The sequence below is a fragment of the Lynx canadensis genome, chromosome C2, assembly GCF_007474595.2.
Source record: "Lynx canadensis isolate LIC74 chromosome C2, mLynCan4.pri.v2, whole genome shotgun sequence".
In the NCBI taxonomy this organism is placed as follows: Eukaryota; Metazoa; Chordata; class Mammalia; order Carnivora; family Felidae; genus Lynx; species Lynx canadensis.
The window spans coordinates 15,116,253-15,133,709 of record NC_044311.2 but is presented as its reverse complement, the minus strand read 5'-3'; the positions used below and the strand labels follow the sequence as shown (position 1 = coordinate 15,133,709).

General features: G+C 36.7%; 1 protein-coding gene across 5 annotated transcripts in view; it reads right to left on the bottom strand.

Annotated features, from left to right (window-relative positions):
- Positions 1–17,457, bottom strand: part of SLC4A7 (solute carrier family 4 member 7) — a 111,602-nt gene that overhangs the window by 58,291 nt on the left and 35,854 nt on the right. For all 5 annotated transcript variants that reach the window (XM_030330586.1, XM_030330582.1, XM_030330585.1 and 2 more), the window contains exons 2-4: positions 11,458–11,539; positions 7,091–7,237; positions 75–213 (exon numbers count right to left, since the gene is read on the bottom strand). In XM_030330586.1, coding sequence (XP_030186446.1) covers positions 75–213; positions 7,091–7,237; positions 11,458–11,539 — 368 coding nt within the window. The remainder of the gene's footprint in view (positions 1–74; positions 214–7,090; positions 7,238–11,457; positions 11,540–17,457) is intronic.

The window sequence follows — 17,457 nt, the reverse complement described above, 5'->3', positions numbered from 1 at the left end:
ATAAATTCATTATATTTACATTACAAGAAGAAATCAAGAAAAGCCAACTAAATACTGAGACTCAGTATTACTACCTGGCGGTTTCTTTCCATTCGTACTCTTCTCCATCTCTGTAACACAGTTCATCCATTTCCGTAAAGAGGTCATGCGGAATGTGCTCTTCATCATCATCTTCAGTGCCAAGAATGAACTGAACTCTTTGGGATGGTGTGTCTTAACAAAAGAATTTAAATACGCTGAAAAATTGCCACAATTCATTCAAAGATAAACTCAGTTTGAAAGTGACATGTTTTTGTGATAAATAAATAAATAAATAAATAAATATACTCTGTTATTAAAATACTATAAATTTTGAAGGAAACGAGGACCAACAATCTGGAAATAAGAGTCTCACACAGAGGTCACCTCCACAGACAAAAAAAGAGAAACTGTATGGTAAAAATAAACAAATGAGGGATGCCTGGCTGGCTCAGCTGGTAGAGCATTTGACCCCTGAATCTCAGGGCTGTAAGTTCGAGTTGCACGTTGGGTTTAGAGATTACTTAAAAATAAAATCTTTAAAAAAAGATAAACAAGTGAAACTAATCTTATAACTGATGTAAAAACAAATAAAAAAAAGCAACTTCCAAAACCATGGAACACTGTGCTCAAAGACAGGACTTTTTTATCACTCAAAATACAAGAACATGCTGGAGAAAACAGAATTTGTAGAAATTTCTAATATGTAGCTAAATTCAAGAGTGAAAAAGGAAAATCTCCAAGGTCCAAAAAATGATGAGAAAAAGCAAAGCTAGGGGTCTACAGAAAGTGGCCTTTCCTGCTATCGTAGAGAAGTAAAACTCTTGTCAGCTGAGGTTAGGGAGGCAGGACAAGTCACTGTTAAGAAAGATACCGCACTTGTGGCATCTGAATTTAAACTACACGGTACAGGCTCTCAAGAGAAATCAGTATAAATCCTAGTCCAGGACAGTTGAAAGCCCTGTGGCCACCAAACAACCAAAAGCACCAATTGAAAACAAAACCGAATCCTGCTGAATAAGAGACAGGAAGTCAAACTCAAAATTTACACCAAAGTAAACAAAACCTCCAGGCACTTACACATGCAATGAACAGGTTAAAGAGTAGAAGGAATTCACATAGGAAAAGACAGATCTGAAGAAATTAGACAGACTGCATCGATGACAAATAAAACGATGGGAAACAGAAGGTTCAGAGATGTAGAGAACAGAGTAAGAAAATCGACCAGGGGGCACCTGGGTAGTGCAGTGGGTTACGCTCTTGGTTTCACCTCAGGTTCATGGGTCTGAGCCCTACATCACATTCTACACTGGAGCCAGGGCCTGCTTGGGATTCTCTCTTCCTCTCTCTCTCTCTCTCTCCCTCCCTGCTCACACTCTCTCTCTCAAAACAAATAAACTTGAAAAAGAAAAAGAAAAAGAGAAAGAAAAAGAAAAAGAAAAAGACAATCAAACAGGAAGAACCCCAGAATGAAGAAAATACAAAGAATGGGGAAAAAGCAATAAAAACTGTATTAGAAAATTTTCCAGTATGTATATCACATGGATCTTCATATAAAAGGACTACCCTTGGACCTATGCAGGACAAACTAAAACATACTGTGACTGAAGTTACTGATGTTTTGAAATTTTCAACATTTTTAGGTCTTGCAATTCCCTCATCAGATTTATCCCCAAGCAGTATTTCTGGTGCTACTGTAAGTGGCAATTTCTGGATGTTCTTTGCTACTAGAGAAATATATGGAAAGATAATTGATTTTGTAGAGTACAACCTTCCTAAACTCACATAGTTCTGTAGTTTCATAGACTGCTCAGGATTTACTAGATACATGATCCTGTATGTGTAAATAAAAACAGCTTTACTTCTTCCTTTGCAAGCTGTAGGCCTTTAATTTCTTTCTTGCCTTATTACACAGGCTAGGTCCTCCAGTACTATGTTCTGTAGAAGCAGCACAGAACAACCTTGCCTCTCTCTCTCCAAATCAGAAGGAGAAAGCACTACATCTCTTCAGCACTAAATGTGACATTAAAGAAGTTTCTTTAGGGGCGCCTGGGTGGCGCAGTCGGTTAAGCGTCCGACTTCAGCCAGGTCACGATCTCGCGCTCCGTGAGTTCGAGCCCCGCGTCAGGCTCTGGGCTGATGGCTCAGAGCCTGGAGCCTGCTTCCGATTCTGTGTCTCCCTCTCTCTCTGCCCCTCCCCCGTTCATGCTCTGTCTCTCTCTGTCCCAAAAATAAATAAACGTTGAAAAAAAAAAAAATTAAAAAAAAAAAAAAAAAAAAGAAGTTTCTTTAATAGATGCTCTGTATCGGTCTGAGGAAGTTTTCTCTTATTCCTTGTTTGCTGAGAGTTTTATCATAAATGAGGATGGAATTTTGTCAAAGGCTTTTTCTGCACCTACTGAGATAATTATATGGCTTTTCTCCTTTATAGTATAAATATGATTATTTATATTGATAGTTAAACTTTATACCAACTCTGCTTTTCCACAGGTTATCACACTAATTTCCTATTGCTGTTGTAACAAATTACCACAAGCCTGGTGGCATAAACACAAATTTATTCTCTTATATATAATTCTGGAGTCTTACAGTACTAACATCATGGGGCTGGTTCCTTCTGCAGGCTCTAGGGGAAAATCCATTTCCTTACCTTTTCTCGCTTCTGGAAGCTGCCTACATTCTTTGGGTCTGAACACTTCCCCCTTACTACAGCACTTGCTTCTGTGGTCACATCCACTACTTCTTTGATCTTTGGACTGCCTCTTACTAAGAACCCCTGTAATTGTAACCGGCCAACCTGTATTATCCACTATAACTTCCCTATCTCAAAATCCTTAACTTAATCACATCTGTAAATTCAAATTTGCTGTAAGATTAACATTCACAAGTTCCAGGCATTAGGAATTGGGACATCTTGGTAGGCATTATTCCCCCTAACACAGTCATAGTATCCTCTTTAGATACTGCTGTATAAAATATGTTTTTAGTTTGTTAAGAATTTCTGAAACTACATTCATGGGAAATATTTAGTTTGTAATTTCATTTTCTTATAATATCTGTATCTAATTTTTGTATCAAGGTAATGCTGGGTTCATAAAAATGAATTAGGAAGTGTTCCTTCATCTTCAATTGTCTGGAAGTCTGTGTAATTTCTTCCTTACATGTTTGATGGAATTCATCCATGAGCTCTGTGGGAGTAAATTTCCACTGCTGAACTGTTTTAGACTACAAATTTAATTTCTTTATACATATAGGGTAATTTAGGTTATCAATTTTTAGTAGCTTTTATTCTTAATGAATTTCCCCATCTCATCTACATTATCAATTTTGTTGGCATAACATCATTCATAATATTCCCTCATTAGTCTTTTAGTATCTGTAGTGTATGTACAGAAATATTCTGCTACTGGTAATTTATATCTTTTTTTTTTCCTCCTAATCACTCTAGCTACAAGTTTATCAATTTTAATGGTTTTTTCAAAGAATCAGATTTCAGTCTGATTTCTGCTATTGTTTTTCTGAGTTTTATTTTATTCATTTCTGCTTTGGTTTATATTTTCCCTTTGTTTTCCTTACTTTGGTTTACTATGCTCTATGTTTTCTCTTAGTTTCTTAAGTTAGAAATGTAAGTCACTCATTTCAGATCTTCCTTTTCTAATATAAGGGTTAAGTGCTATAAATATTCCTCTATGCATTGCTTTGGCTGCATCTAACAATTCTCAATATATATGGGCAGTCTAACTTTGCACAGTACCATGCTAAAGGAACCTGCACATCAGAAGCATGTTCTCACTTCACAAGATTTTATCTCAATTATTGCCAGTACTGTGTTTTATTTTTATGAGTTCAAAATATTTCCTAATTTCTGCCGTGACTGCTTTTAACACATGGGTTATTGAGAAGCATCTTGTTTAATTTCCAAACATCTGGGGATTTTTCTTGATGTTATTGTAGTTTAATTCTACTGTGGTCAGAGAATACACTTTCAATCTTTTAAATGTATTAAGACTTGTTTATGGACTAGAATATTCTGCTTTTCTTGGGTGGAGGGCTCAATGAATGTGAATATCAATCCATCTGATAATGTTATTTAGGTATTCTATATCCTTATTGATTTTTTAACTTGTTCTATCCATTACTGACAAAAGAGAGTTGAAATCTACAACCTTATAAATGTATCCAACAACAATACATTTGTCTATCTTTTCAATTTTATCAGTTTTGCTTCATGTATTTTGAAGCTTTTACTACACGCATATTCATTTAAGATTGTTACACCCCGGTTTCAGCGATTTAATTTTTATGTGCCTTTGTGGGGTTCTCTTCATATTTCTTCTTAAGTTTTGTTGAACTCCTTGAACCTGTGTGTTCAGCATTTTCACTAAATTTAGAAATTTTTCAACTAGTATTTCTTCAAATTTCTTTTCTGCCACCCTCCTTTCTGGCACTCCAATTATACATATATTAGACTAACTGATATTGGTCTACAAATTATTGATGCTCTACTCACTCTAGGCTTTTCTGTTTCACTTTGGGGTAGTTTCTATCACTATTGTCTTCAAAATCACTGATCCTTTTTTTCTGTTGAGTCAAATCCTCTGTTAATCTTACCTAGGGTATTTTTAATTTAAGATACCTTATTTTTCATCTCTAGAAGTTCCATTTGGGCTTTCTTACATTTCCAAATTCTCTGTTCATCACAGTTACATCTTCCGGTATCTTGTTGAACATTCAAAGTAAACAGTGTAGTTGCTTTAACATGCTGTTTTCTAATTCTATCAATTCTGTCATTTCTGGATCTGTTTCTACTGATTTATTTCTCTTGGTTATGGCTCATATCTTCCTATTTTTCATATTTCAAGTAATTTGTAGATATCAGATAGTGTGAACTTTACATGTTTAAGTGCTAGATTTTACAGTATTTCTTTTAGTAGTATTATACTTTGTTCTGGCAAAAACCTTTAATTTAATTTAATTCTTTCAAGACCTGCTTTAAAAATTTTTGGAGATCTACTGCAGTTTTTAGTGCAAAACTAATTAAGACCTGCTATTATGGCAATACCCTTCTGAGAACTCTACACAATGCCCTGTATGTCAAGGTCTTTCCACTCTGACTGATGGGAACACACCCTATTCCCAGTCTTACGTGAAATCCAAGAACTAGTTAGCCTACTGCCTTCTGATGGTTACTTCTCAGGCCTCAAGTAGTTTCCTTTGGCTTAAATTAGTACTCCACCAAAGATTCAAAGGATCCTTCTTCAACCTTTGGAACCGTCTCTGTGTATAGCTCTCTATTCTCTGGCACTCCACACCTGACTAGCTTCTTTGGCCTTCCCAAATTCCAAACTCCATCTCAATTCTGAGAGCCTTCAAGGAAGGTTCTGTTCCAGATTCCCTTCCTGTGCCGTGGCCTGGAAAAACTGTCTCTAGGTAATATGCTCAGACAAGCACAAGGCTCATCTTGCTTCCCCTCTCTCAGAGGTCAGAGTCCCATACTGCCTGTTGTCCAATGTCTGCAAATTACTGTTTTATATATGTACTATCTTTTAGTACAGCTTTTTAAGAGATTCCCATCACACTTAGTCTCTCTAAGCTGAAGTGTCTCCATCTACACACTGAAAACAATATCTGTCTTTTAAAAAGTGCAGAGAGGATTAAAAAAGATGTGGTATATATATACAATGGAACATTATTGGGCCATAAAAAAGAATGAAATTTTGCCATTTGCAATGACATGGATGGAGTCAGAGTATAATGCTAAGTGAAATAAGTCAATCAAAGACAAATACCATATGATTTCACTCATAGGTGGAATTTAAGAAACAAAACAAGCAAAGGGAAAAAGAGAGACAGAGAGACAAACCAAGAAACTGACTCTTAGTTACAGAGAACAAACTGATGGTCACCAGAAGGGAAAGGATTAGGGGGATGAGTTAGATATGATGAGGATTAAGGAGTGTATTTGTCATGATAAACACTGGGTAATGTGTGGAACTGAATCATTATATCACACACCTGGAACTAGAATAACACTGCATGTTAACTAACTGGAATTAAAATAAAAACGAAAAATAAATAAAATTAGATTAAAAGTGCAGAGAGGATTAAATCAAAGGGTGTATGTCAAGAGCTTGGTGGAATGCTTAGCACAGAATTGGCAAGGCATAACATACATGCTGTAACTGTATTACACATAGGCATCATTCCCTCTTCTTCACAAAAATGGTCCTTTGGCATAGCACACAAGTGCCTACAGGGTACTGCTCACGTAACTTTTCTAGAATGCTCATAGGACCCGTGTAGAGATGGCCATGCAGGCCCATGATGTCCTAAAAAAATAATGATGCCTTCGATGTCCACTACCTGCAATATCTTAAGAGTCCTCCTCAGGCTGCACAGCTGTTTTTTCTGGCTCTCACCATACGCATTTCTCAGGGCCACTTAAATCAGTACCATTAATATTTATTATAACATTCTCTTTCCTCTACACTATGCCTTTTTTTTTTCCTGATTTCCTGTCTATTGGCACTTCTATATTTGTCTACTTTCAAACAAAAATCTTGTCCTTTCATAGACAATACTATCAACTCAGAGCACTCTTATTTGCACAGATAACCGAGTAGTTCAACTTAGTGGATAAAATTTTCTAGCCAAAAAATGTATTTAAAAATGAAAAAAAAAGTTAATCTTGTCCAGGAGCCTGAAGATTCCAGATATTTGTTCCCTGCATATATAAATGATGAGATAGGTAATAGAGAAAAGAAATAAAACCCCATCAAACTGAAGTGTACATGTCAAGACTCAACTATTATGATTCCAAAGCTGGAATACAATGAAGAAAACAAAGGCCCTTCCTTTTTTCACTTCTCCTAAGTAGACCTTAGCCTATAAACTAAGTATCTTTCTTGTAGAAAAAATATTACTTCAATTAGTATTCTTCAAGACTTATAAAATATGTATGTCTAAATTACAGCAGACATAAAATTTAAGAAAGAAAATATTCCACTTTTTTGACAAAGCTTTCCAGGAGAGAATTTTAAAGTGTTAACAGAGAACTACTGTCTTCTCTTACCATAGGAAGGAGACTCCCGTCCATCTTCTTTATCTGATTCTTTATCTTTTCTCCTCCGGTGGTGATGTTTGTGTCCCCGGTGCCTGTGACGCCGACGACTCTCTTTACTAAACGGGACGTGAACACCAATATAAACAGCTCGATGACCTAGCCAAAAGTTCAGAAACATTACTGGTTTTCCAAAAGGGACAAAGGTAATATACACAATAGTATACCAAATTTTGCTTTGATAAAAAAGAATTATATGTAAGTTCATGTAATTAACACTGTTATTTCCTGTTATTTTATTTTACAGAGCACTAAACAGAATGTTACATCATGGGTTAACACCACTGACTGATAAACATACTAGATAAACAGGTTACTTGTGTAAGCATTAGTTTGCAAGGCTAAAAACGTATTTTGAGAAAGAAATCATACTATGCAGACATAAATTTATTCCATCTACATTTAATGTCAACCCTAGGTGATAGAGATTCTTAAGAGATATGTCTTAATGATAATACTTTATAATCAATATTCACAAACGGACATTTATAAATATTTATTAAAGTTTTGAAAATCCCAAATCAGTAAGGTCCAAATTCCTGAAAGCTACATTAAATGTAAATGGTCCAAATATTCCAATTAAATGGCATGAATTGTCAGATGGGGGGGGCAATACAATAAGGTTATCATATGCTTCTGGAATATAAAAGGCCACTGCTGATGCTGCATTATTCTGAGTTTGTATTGTAACCAACAAAACAGTTATAAAAGGCAGTCTCTGCTTTTGCCCACTAAATAAAACTTAATCAGGGAACTAGGACAGCTAGCAGCACTGTATCAAATACTGAGGCATGAAATTGATTTCTTAAATAGTTTAAGTAAAGTTCCTATCTAAGCTGTGTGAAGTGAAAGGGGTGGTGGGCTACAAATTTAACTAACTTGCAACCATGCAAAAGCCTTCTGACACACAGCTGCTATTTGCCATTATGTACATTTAAAAATTAACACACTAAAATATGAATAGTCAAGGACACTCTTTTCCTAACAAATTTCATTAAAATGGCCAGAAAATAAATACTTCAAGAAACTCAAGATCTTCATCTTTACATGAGATTTGAATATACAGCCAATCCTCATTATTTGTGAATTCTTTATTTTCCAGTTTGCCAACTTGCTAAAATTTATTTGTAACCCCAAAGTCAATACTCCTAGCAATTCTGCAGTCATTTACAAATATCCAGAGCAGCAAAAAATGTGAATTGCCCAAAACACACATACCCAGCTAAGTTTGAAAAAGGTGACACTCTTGATTTGTTTCAGTTACCAATATATTACTATCAGTAAACTAAATAATCACATTCAAAGTAAAAGAGAACTAGACCTATAGAAATACAATGAATTAAAATTATCTGCTTAAACATCTTCCAGGACCTAGTACTCTGCCTAATATATGGTAGGCCCTAGATTTAAAAAAAAAAAAAAATTGTAGAAATTAACTACCAATTTTTTTTAATGTTACCAGAGAATCCCAAAATTAAAAATCATTTATATAGCACTGGGGTGGGGGTGGGGGGGGAAGCAATGATGAAAATGTTCTGGAATTAGTGTGATGATGGCTACGCAATACAGTGAACATACTCTAAGAAATTAATTACACACTTTATTTTTTTAATGTTTATGTATTTATTTTGAAAGAGAGAGAGAGAGGGAGTGAGCACAAGCAGGGGAAGGGTACAGAGAGAGATGGAGACAGAGAATCCCAAGAAGGCTCCACACTCAGACCAGACCCCGACCATGAGATCATGACCTGAGCTGAAATCATGAGCTGGATGCAGGGGCACCTGGGTGGTTCAGTCAGTTGAGCGTCTGACTTTGGCTCGGGTCATGATCTCGTGGTTTGTGGGTTCAAGCCCCAAGCTGGGCTCTGTGCTGACAGCTCAGAGCCTGGAGCCTGCTTCACATTCTGTGTCTCCCTCTATCTCTCTGCCCCCACCCCCACCCCACATACACTCTGTCTCTTTCTCCTTCAAAAATAAATAAACATAAAAAAAAAAAAAAAAAGAGTTGGACACTTAACCACCTGAACCACCCAGTCACCACTAATTTATACACTGTAAGATGATAAAATTTACGTTAAATAAATTGTACTTCAGTAAGTAAAAAAAAAATTATAACAAAACTCATGATTACTATCTAATTTTAGTGAAACTATTTTCTTTTGAACACTACGGAAAAATGTCAATTAAAGAGTCACATTCTCATCACTGTGCCCTGGGAATTACAAAGTTGTACTCAAATTAGTATTAATGGGTTCTGGCACATAGCTCCAGTACACCAAAGTGAAAATAAATTATAGGAGTTTCCAATTTAGAAAGAATAGATAAACGGGAATATGCCAGAATCCGAAGATTGGGAGCTCAAGCCTTATCATTTATTTGGCTCTTATTATCACCCTTGGTGTCCTCTGTTATAACTTTTTCTTTCCTTTTTCTTTAACCTTTAACTTTATTCTGTCAAAGACCTATTCAGACAAACTCTGAGATAAACTTAATCTCTCCCTCAAACTTGATACTGAAATTTAGATACATACAAGGTGCGTAAAGCTAAAGGCTCTGGGATAAACAAGGGAAGCAAAAGAACAAACATATAGCTAAGTCTGCTCTTCACGTTCTGGGTCACACATATTTGAGGGGTGACATTAAATGCTAAACGATGGATTCACCACACATTTTAATTGATAAAATTATTGCTAAACATTTCAACTGCCCTAGTCCCTGGAATTCACAAAATCTAACCCTAAACTTATAGATAGCAGAGGTTCCTTCTAGAAGCCCTAGTAAGCCTAGACTTTCAAAGTCAATTTTAGGGGCGTCTGGGTGGCTCACTTGATTGAGTGTCCGACTTCGGCTTAGGTCATGATCTCACAACTCATGGGTTTGAGCCCCACGTAGGGCTCTATGCTGACAGCTCAGAGCCTGGAGCCTGCTTCAAATTCTGTGTTTCCTTCTCTGCCCCTCCCCTGCTCATGCTCTGTCTCTCTCTCTCTCTCTTTCAAAAATTAATAAACATTAAAAAATAAAAAATAAAGTCAATTTTAATAAACAGGGCTTTCTTTCATCTCATAATATGGAGAAGACTTATTTGCCTCTTTCCATGTCCTTTTTAAGAGCAACAGATTAAGGCCCCCATATGGTACCAGCTTTCACAAAAAGCTGTAACTTAAAAACGTAGTTCCCAAAAAGACCCCAAAATAAATCTATCAAAACATTTGCCACAAACACCACCCTAACCAAGTATTCAAGGTTAACGTCACCAGTAGGTCACGTTGATATGCGTCCTCTGACATGATACCTTGAAAAGAGCACGTCACTTCTGTGGTTTGTTCCCCAAATATCTATCATCTCAGTCTGTTCATATAACATTAGACAAACCCAAACTTAGAGACATTCTCTAATCACTACCCTTCAAATATGCTGAGGTCATGAAAAACAAGGAGAGACCAAGAAACCGTCCTAGAGAAGACCAAGGAGATGGGACAACTACATGTACTACCAGATCCTGAACTGTTCAACTGGATCCTGGAACAGAAAATGCACATCAGTACAAAAACTGGTGAAATCCGAATAAAATTTGTACTCTAGTTAACAGAAATATACCAATATCTTTCTTCATTTTCATTAACTTATGATGGTCATGCTAAAATTTAAAAAAGCTGAGTGAAGGGTATACAGGAACACTCTGTACTATCTTTGCAACTCTTCTGTAAATCCAAAATTATTTCAAAAGGAAAAAAAAAAAAAAAAGAAACCATTTGCCAAGACTTGTTCCTGGAAGACAGACTAGCAAATAATTCATTTGCTCCATAATTCTATGCTGAGGTTATTACAGCACTTCAAAAGGCTGATGTAACAGACATAGAATATGAACGTCTAGATGACAACTAGTGATAACTGTAGCTTATTAGTCTGGCACTCTAGTTTGCTAAAAACACATATTACGTAGCTTGCTAGAAATGAAAAAAAAAAAAAAAAAGAATCAACTGATTTTGCAACTGTGGTATTTCAATTTCCCAAGGCAAGTAATGGTAACCACCAATGAAGTCTGAAAACCATAGATTCTGAAATCTACGTTATCTCAATACTTTCAACAAAGATAATCAAGGAACGTTCTATTAACAGATATGAGTATGGTTACATGGGTGTTTGCTGTATTATCCCTTAAACTATATTTAGAAAAGCGTTAAAACATTCTCCCAAATTGTATGCTCTACCTCACAAAAACGAAAAGTTCCACAAATAGCAGGTAAAGTTTAAAGAACAGTAACAAACTTTCATTAGTAATTTATCCTGCTATACACAGGGTATTTTAAACAAACTTACTTTCTAGTTCTTCTTTTTCAAACTTGGTGTTCACAGTTGAGCTGGTTTTGCCAAGATCCACAACGGCTTCTTCATCAGGACCCTAAAATGAAATTATTCTCATTTACTCACGACATCAATATACACCAAGGACCTTCTACTAATAGGGGCATTATTTGAAATAGTTAAAAAACAGATAACAGATTACCTTCCTCGCAAAGAACCTCGCAAATAATTCAATTCTTATTATAGCTAACTGCATTCTTTTTAAATTATTCCTCTAGGCTTTTCTCCCCCTCCAATCCACAGAAGATTATTTCAACATTTCTTGGTAAGAATTGAGGTGACAATTTTTCACTGGTCCTTCCTTCTATGGCAGTTTACTAAGTAACTGGTATGTATATTCACTTCAACAGAAAGACCATCCAGATCAGAAATGAGAGAAAACTGGGGCTGAGGGGTGACCCTTAGATATCAATATGGAATGTTTTCTTTATTGTTCTTTGCTCTTAGGTCCTCTGGTTAAAAGTGAACACTGAATGCAGCTATACTGGGTTGTATTATGGTTCCACATAAAATGATCAAAAATGAGTCTATAGATTAAATATGTAGCACCACTTCCACTTGCAAATTAATCAAGAGCCAGTCAAAATTAGAAGAACTTTTCATTTCTCTGCAAAGAAAAAGCTGTGACAAAATTTAACCTTTAAGGAGATCCTAACTTTGAGTTGTCTGAGTCTACCTTCATATTTGTTCCCTTCCTCAGTTCAACAAAAAGAAACATCTATATTGTAAAATATTGCAGAGACTGTTTTTAAGAGAATACAATTTTAGCTTTAACTTCCCTTCTGAAGCTTCTAACTTAACTTTGAAAGAAACGTTATGACGCTCGAGATTCTGTGCCACAGACAGAGACAGATGAGCAAATGCCCTTCCCTCAAGAAGTCTTCAATTTGAGCTGTACCCTCCCTGGACCCTGGCCCTGTACCCTCCCTGGACCCTGGCCCGGCATGGGTCAACTGCAGCTGTGCAAGGAAATATTCGGCCTGGCCAACGTTTCCCAACGCTCGGAGGCCTTGCACCTTGTCTAACACGACTACCACAGGGGCACCCAGACTGGGCGGGCAAGGAGGACGCCACCACTTGCAGTTCCTCAGCAAAGTCTATTCCATTTTAATACTAGAGAACAGTGTACAAGGAGGCAACAGTGGACAAGGACTCTGCTATGTCCAACCAAGCCTGGGACCAGGGAGACACGCTGAAGGAAGACTTTCAAGAGTTTGCAAAGATATGCCAAGGATCTGAGGAAGAGCTGGCCGATATTGAACAAGCCCGGCTGAACTTCGAGAGGAACATGGGGCAGCCCACAGAATCTGTGCTGCATACGCGGCCCACTGAGGAACTCAGGATACGAAACGTCGTTCAGCAAACCAATCACACCGGAGAGGGCCCAGCCTATGATGCTTTTGCCAAAGAATCAAAGCAAAAGATGAACGCAAGGAAAAGGATGGTCAGGGAAGAGGCTAAAGACCCAGAAATGACCTGGAAGGGGCTGGGGGCTTGATGAAGACACAGGTGGGATACCCTGGATCCAGCTGTTCAAAGCAGGCAAAAGGATGGGCAACAGGAAATGGACACTGTTCTGACTCAGATGGAATCGAAGAATTACAAACCTTCCAAAAGCAGGAGTAAAGAGCTTTCAAGAAAGAAAATGAATCTAATTCATTCTCTTTGAAGGTCCTTATGCTATGATTGGTACTTTTGCAGGCAACAGAGACCACTGGAGTTATAGAAGAGAATTAAATAATAATAATAATAATAGCAACATTAATTACAACATTAATGGTCCACTGAGTATTACTTTTCAAGAATACTTTTTTATCCATCCAATTATAGTACTTTTCAAGTTTTGCAAGACACATTTTCAGCCATTCCCATTTTTATGGGTGATCTTATAGTCCAGGATCTCCTCTAACACTCAGAATAAACCAGAAAGAACCGTTGACACAGTTAGCTTCTAACCACTGTCAATGTCCAAGCATAAACTGAAAGACTACTTTAAGAAAGAATCAAATAGGAGGTTGGTTAAAATGATCTTCTGAAATCTCCTCCTACTTCTGATCTACAATATCACACTTTTGTGTATACCTTTTTTCAATGTATACACTAGATTCATACACAACTGTTCCTTATTATCTAAACTCTGTGTCTAAGTTCTCTTATCTGAAAATTCAGAAATTGAAACAATTTGATTAAGTTTTTAAACAAATCCCCTGCTACCCAAACCCTCAATTATATGCTTCCCAAAACTTCCCCGAAACCCAGAAACAGTACATTAAGGCAATGCAGATCTTTTTTTTTTTTTTTTAATTTTTTTTAACATTTATTTATTTTTAAGACAGAGACAGAGCATGAAAGGGGGAGGGGCAGAGAGAGAGGGAGACACAGAATCGGAAGCAGGCTCCAGGCTCCGAGCCGTCAGCCCAGAGCCTGACGCGGGGCTCGAACTCACGGACCGCGAGATCGTGACCTGGCTGAAGTCGGACGCTCAACCGACTGAGCCACCCAGGTGCCCCAAAGGCAATGCAGATCTTGATATCCAAACTTACTTTCTGAAGGTTAGATATCCAAATATATAATCAGATAGATTTGGCTATCAAGAGGTTGTTGTATAGGACTTTGAAGGACTGGTGTTCAATTTAATACAGAAAACTCAGAGAAGCTAAACGACTTACTAAGGTTCCATATCTAAAGGAGTGGGAAGCAGGCTGTGTAGACTCCAAGATATTTTCATATAATGGACTAACAAAGAAGACCAAAAACAAACACGATTTACGGTTCTTCAAACTGCCTCACAACAATCATACACCCTTAGTAATGAGGAAAGGCTAGAGTAGAAAGTATAGGAATACACACACACACACACACACACACACACACACACACAGTACAAGAAAGAGTAGTTAGTAATTACCACCCATTAAGCATGTCACACTCTAAAATTTGTAGCTCTCCTCCAGTGATTTCATGCCCAGGTACAAAACACAAGCAGTCTCCTAAAGGACAATTATCCAAGAGGTAGCATACTGTGTATTCTTAAAGGGATTAACTGCTCCCATTCCAAACTTTCATTAGCAGGAACAATTGCCAAGATAGAAAGCTAGGAAGCAAAACATTTTTCTCTTACCCCTAACCAAAAAAAGCCTCTTTTCTTTCTACACAGATACACTTACATGTTTAGATGTATTACCAACACGATCAGCTAACACTCAAAAATAGCTTAAGTTGGACACCTAAACATCTATCATACAAAAATCCTCCCAATATGTCCAAAAAGTGGCATGTTGAAAAAAGGGTGCCATCAGCATATCCCCTCCTGACCCACCCAGCTTTGCTCCCGTTCCATAGTGTCTGTGAAGCCTTAACTAAGTCACTTAACTTAAAGCCAGGTAAGAAGATCATTTTATTGTGACTGGGCTTTCAACAAGAATGTTTTCATGTGTAACTTGCAGAACAAACTAAAGTTCAAACTTTTAAAGTCTAAAAATTTACAATACTAGTTCTGTAAAGACAGGGTTGGGGGGAGGGTTCGTCTTCATTTCTCCCTTCTCTTAAAAATTTCTCATAGCTTTTCGACAGCTGTGCAACATGAATCAAAAAGGCAACCTGCTATAATGCATTTACATTAAGGAAGCCACACAAATTGGTTATCTTGACATATTACGAGTAATACAACAAAGTATTCAGGCTGCATAAGGCTAAATACTGAAAATCGCTAAGAACAAAGCCATCAATGCTTCAAGGGGGTAATACATTTCTGAATTAAATAGACTGCATTTTAAATCCTATCATTTTAGGATAATGCTTCAAATATATAACATAAAGTATGTTAATATACCGTATAAACTACATTTGCGTTAACATATATACAAAAAAATGCACGTACGTAATAAATCTTCGGAAGGCTAACTTTGAAACTGCTAACACTGTCTCACACTAATGATTAGGAAAGCAATTACACACACATGTCGTGTGTAGATTTTTTTTGTTACAAACATGTTTAATTTTAGTCATTTAAAAAGACAATGAATTCAAATTTCTATCTGTTAAAATATCACTTATTTTTACATTAGCATCTAGAAAAAAACTCTTCCTCATTTTTTAACTCCAAGAATATAGTGGAAAACTAAAACCAGTAACAGCAAAGAGCAACCCCTGACATCAAAATGTTCTTAACATCAGATAAGTGATATAGGCCGATGCCTATGAAGTCTTCCTAAAAAGAAATAATGCTAAGGCATTGAGAAAATTCAAATACACAGAAGAATTAAAAAAGCACCCAAAGTATGTCAATGTAAGACTGACTCACTCTAATCTTAAAAAAATTATTTTGCCTTAATGTCGAATTTCTATCCCATTTCTATTTATAAAATAAGGTAACTATTCAGAGTACCAGTGTTCCATAATAAAGAAGACAATAGATTTAAGAATTAGCCATAAAAGATCATAATGAAAATTTAAATTCTCTATGTATGAAAGGACACATGCACAAGGTTATTTATTTATTGCAGCTTATAACGGGAAAAGACTGGACACAACCCAAGAGTCCCTTAATAGAGGTATGGCTACACACCAATGGAATACCAAGCTACTGGGGGGAAGAAAAAAAAAAACGAGGACAGTCTATGTATGGGCATGAAAAAATATCTAAGATCTATTATAAAATGAAATACACCAAGGTAGAGAACAATATATATGGTCTGCCACTTTCTGTGTAAGAAAACCCCCAGAATAGGAACATCTGATTTTGCATAACAAAACACTGGGAAGGACATACAAGAAAAAGAAAAACTTATTACCCATGGCAGTAGAGACAGACTTCTGAATTCATTATTGTTTACATTGCTTTGATTTATTTTAACTGTGTGAATACAGAGGCTTAAGTACGCCATGTTCTGAAAGTCTTATCTATCTTGGTGCACAGTGGGAGGAGATACTACATGAAAATGCCAAGCACCCAAAAGGCTCCCATTTTTACTGAACTAAATGAGGAAACTATTCTGTGTTTCTACAAAAAATGCTTCCCTAGATTAGATAAGCCTTATGAGTTACAAACAAATATCTATTAGTTTCCTAATTAAAAGTGAAGGCTTAAAATGTATCCTGAACAGTATTATGGTCATATAGAATTATTCACAGGAAATGCCTACATAAGTATCTAGGAGAAAATGCCAAGATGCTGCAACTAACTTTCATAACAATATAAAACTATTACTTTAAGGGATTGCAGTGGGGGGCGAGGGCGGGGGGGGGGGGGCGCGGCGGCACCTGGGTGGCTCAGTGGGTTAAGCGTCCGACTTCGGCTCAGGTCATGATCTCACAGTTTGTGAGTTCAAGCCCCACGTCGGGCTCTGTGCTGACAGCTCGGAGCCTGGAGCCTGCTTCCGATTCCATGTTTCCCTCTCTCTCTGCTCCTCTCCCACTTACTCTCTCTCCCTCCCTCAAAAACAAATAAACATTAAACAAAATTTTTTAAGAGATTTTTTTTAACATATTGTAAATTCAGACATACCTAAAGAACTTGTTAAAATTCACCTGCCGTTGCTCTACATTAGACATGCTGATTCAGGAGGCTGAGATGAAGAACGAGTGTGTCTATGTATAATGACCTCCTTATGTGATTCTGATGCACACCGAAGTTTGAATACCAAGTCCTTGGGTTATGATTCAGACTGAAGTCCTACATATTTAAACTGCTCTTCACTAAAGACTGCTTCGTGCCCTTAATCATTTTAGTAGGCCTGCCTGGGACCACTGCCAGCTTCATGTACATGGTTTTGATCCTTCAGAAAATGAAAAGTACATTCCAATTCACAATACTGTAAAATTATTATACACTTTCATTGTAATACACAGAACCCCAAATCTATTAGTAGAGTTCTAAAAGTTGATTTGTATGTTAGAAGATTACCCCCAAAATGTGCAAGGTAATTTACCAAAGTATATATAAATAACAATGTT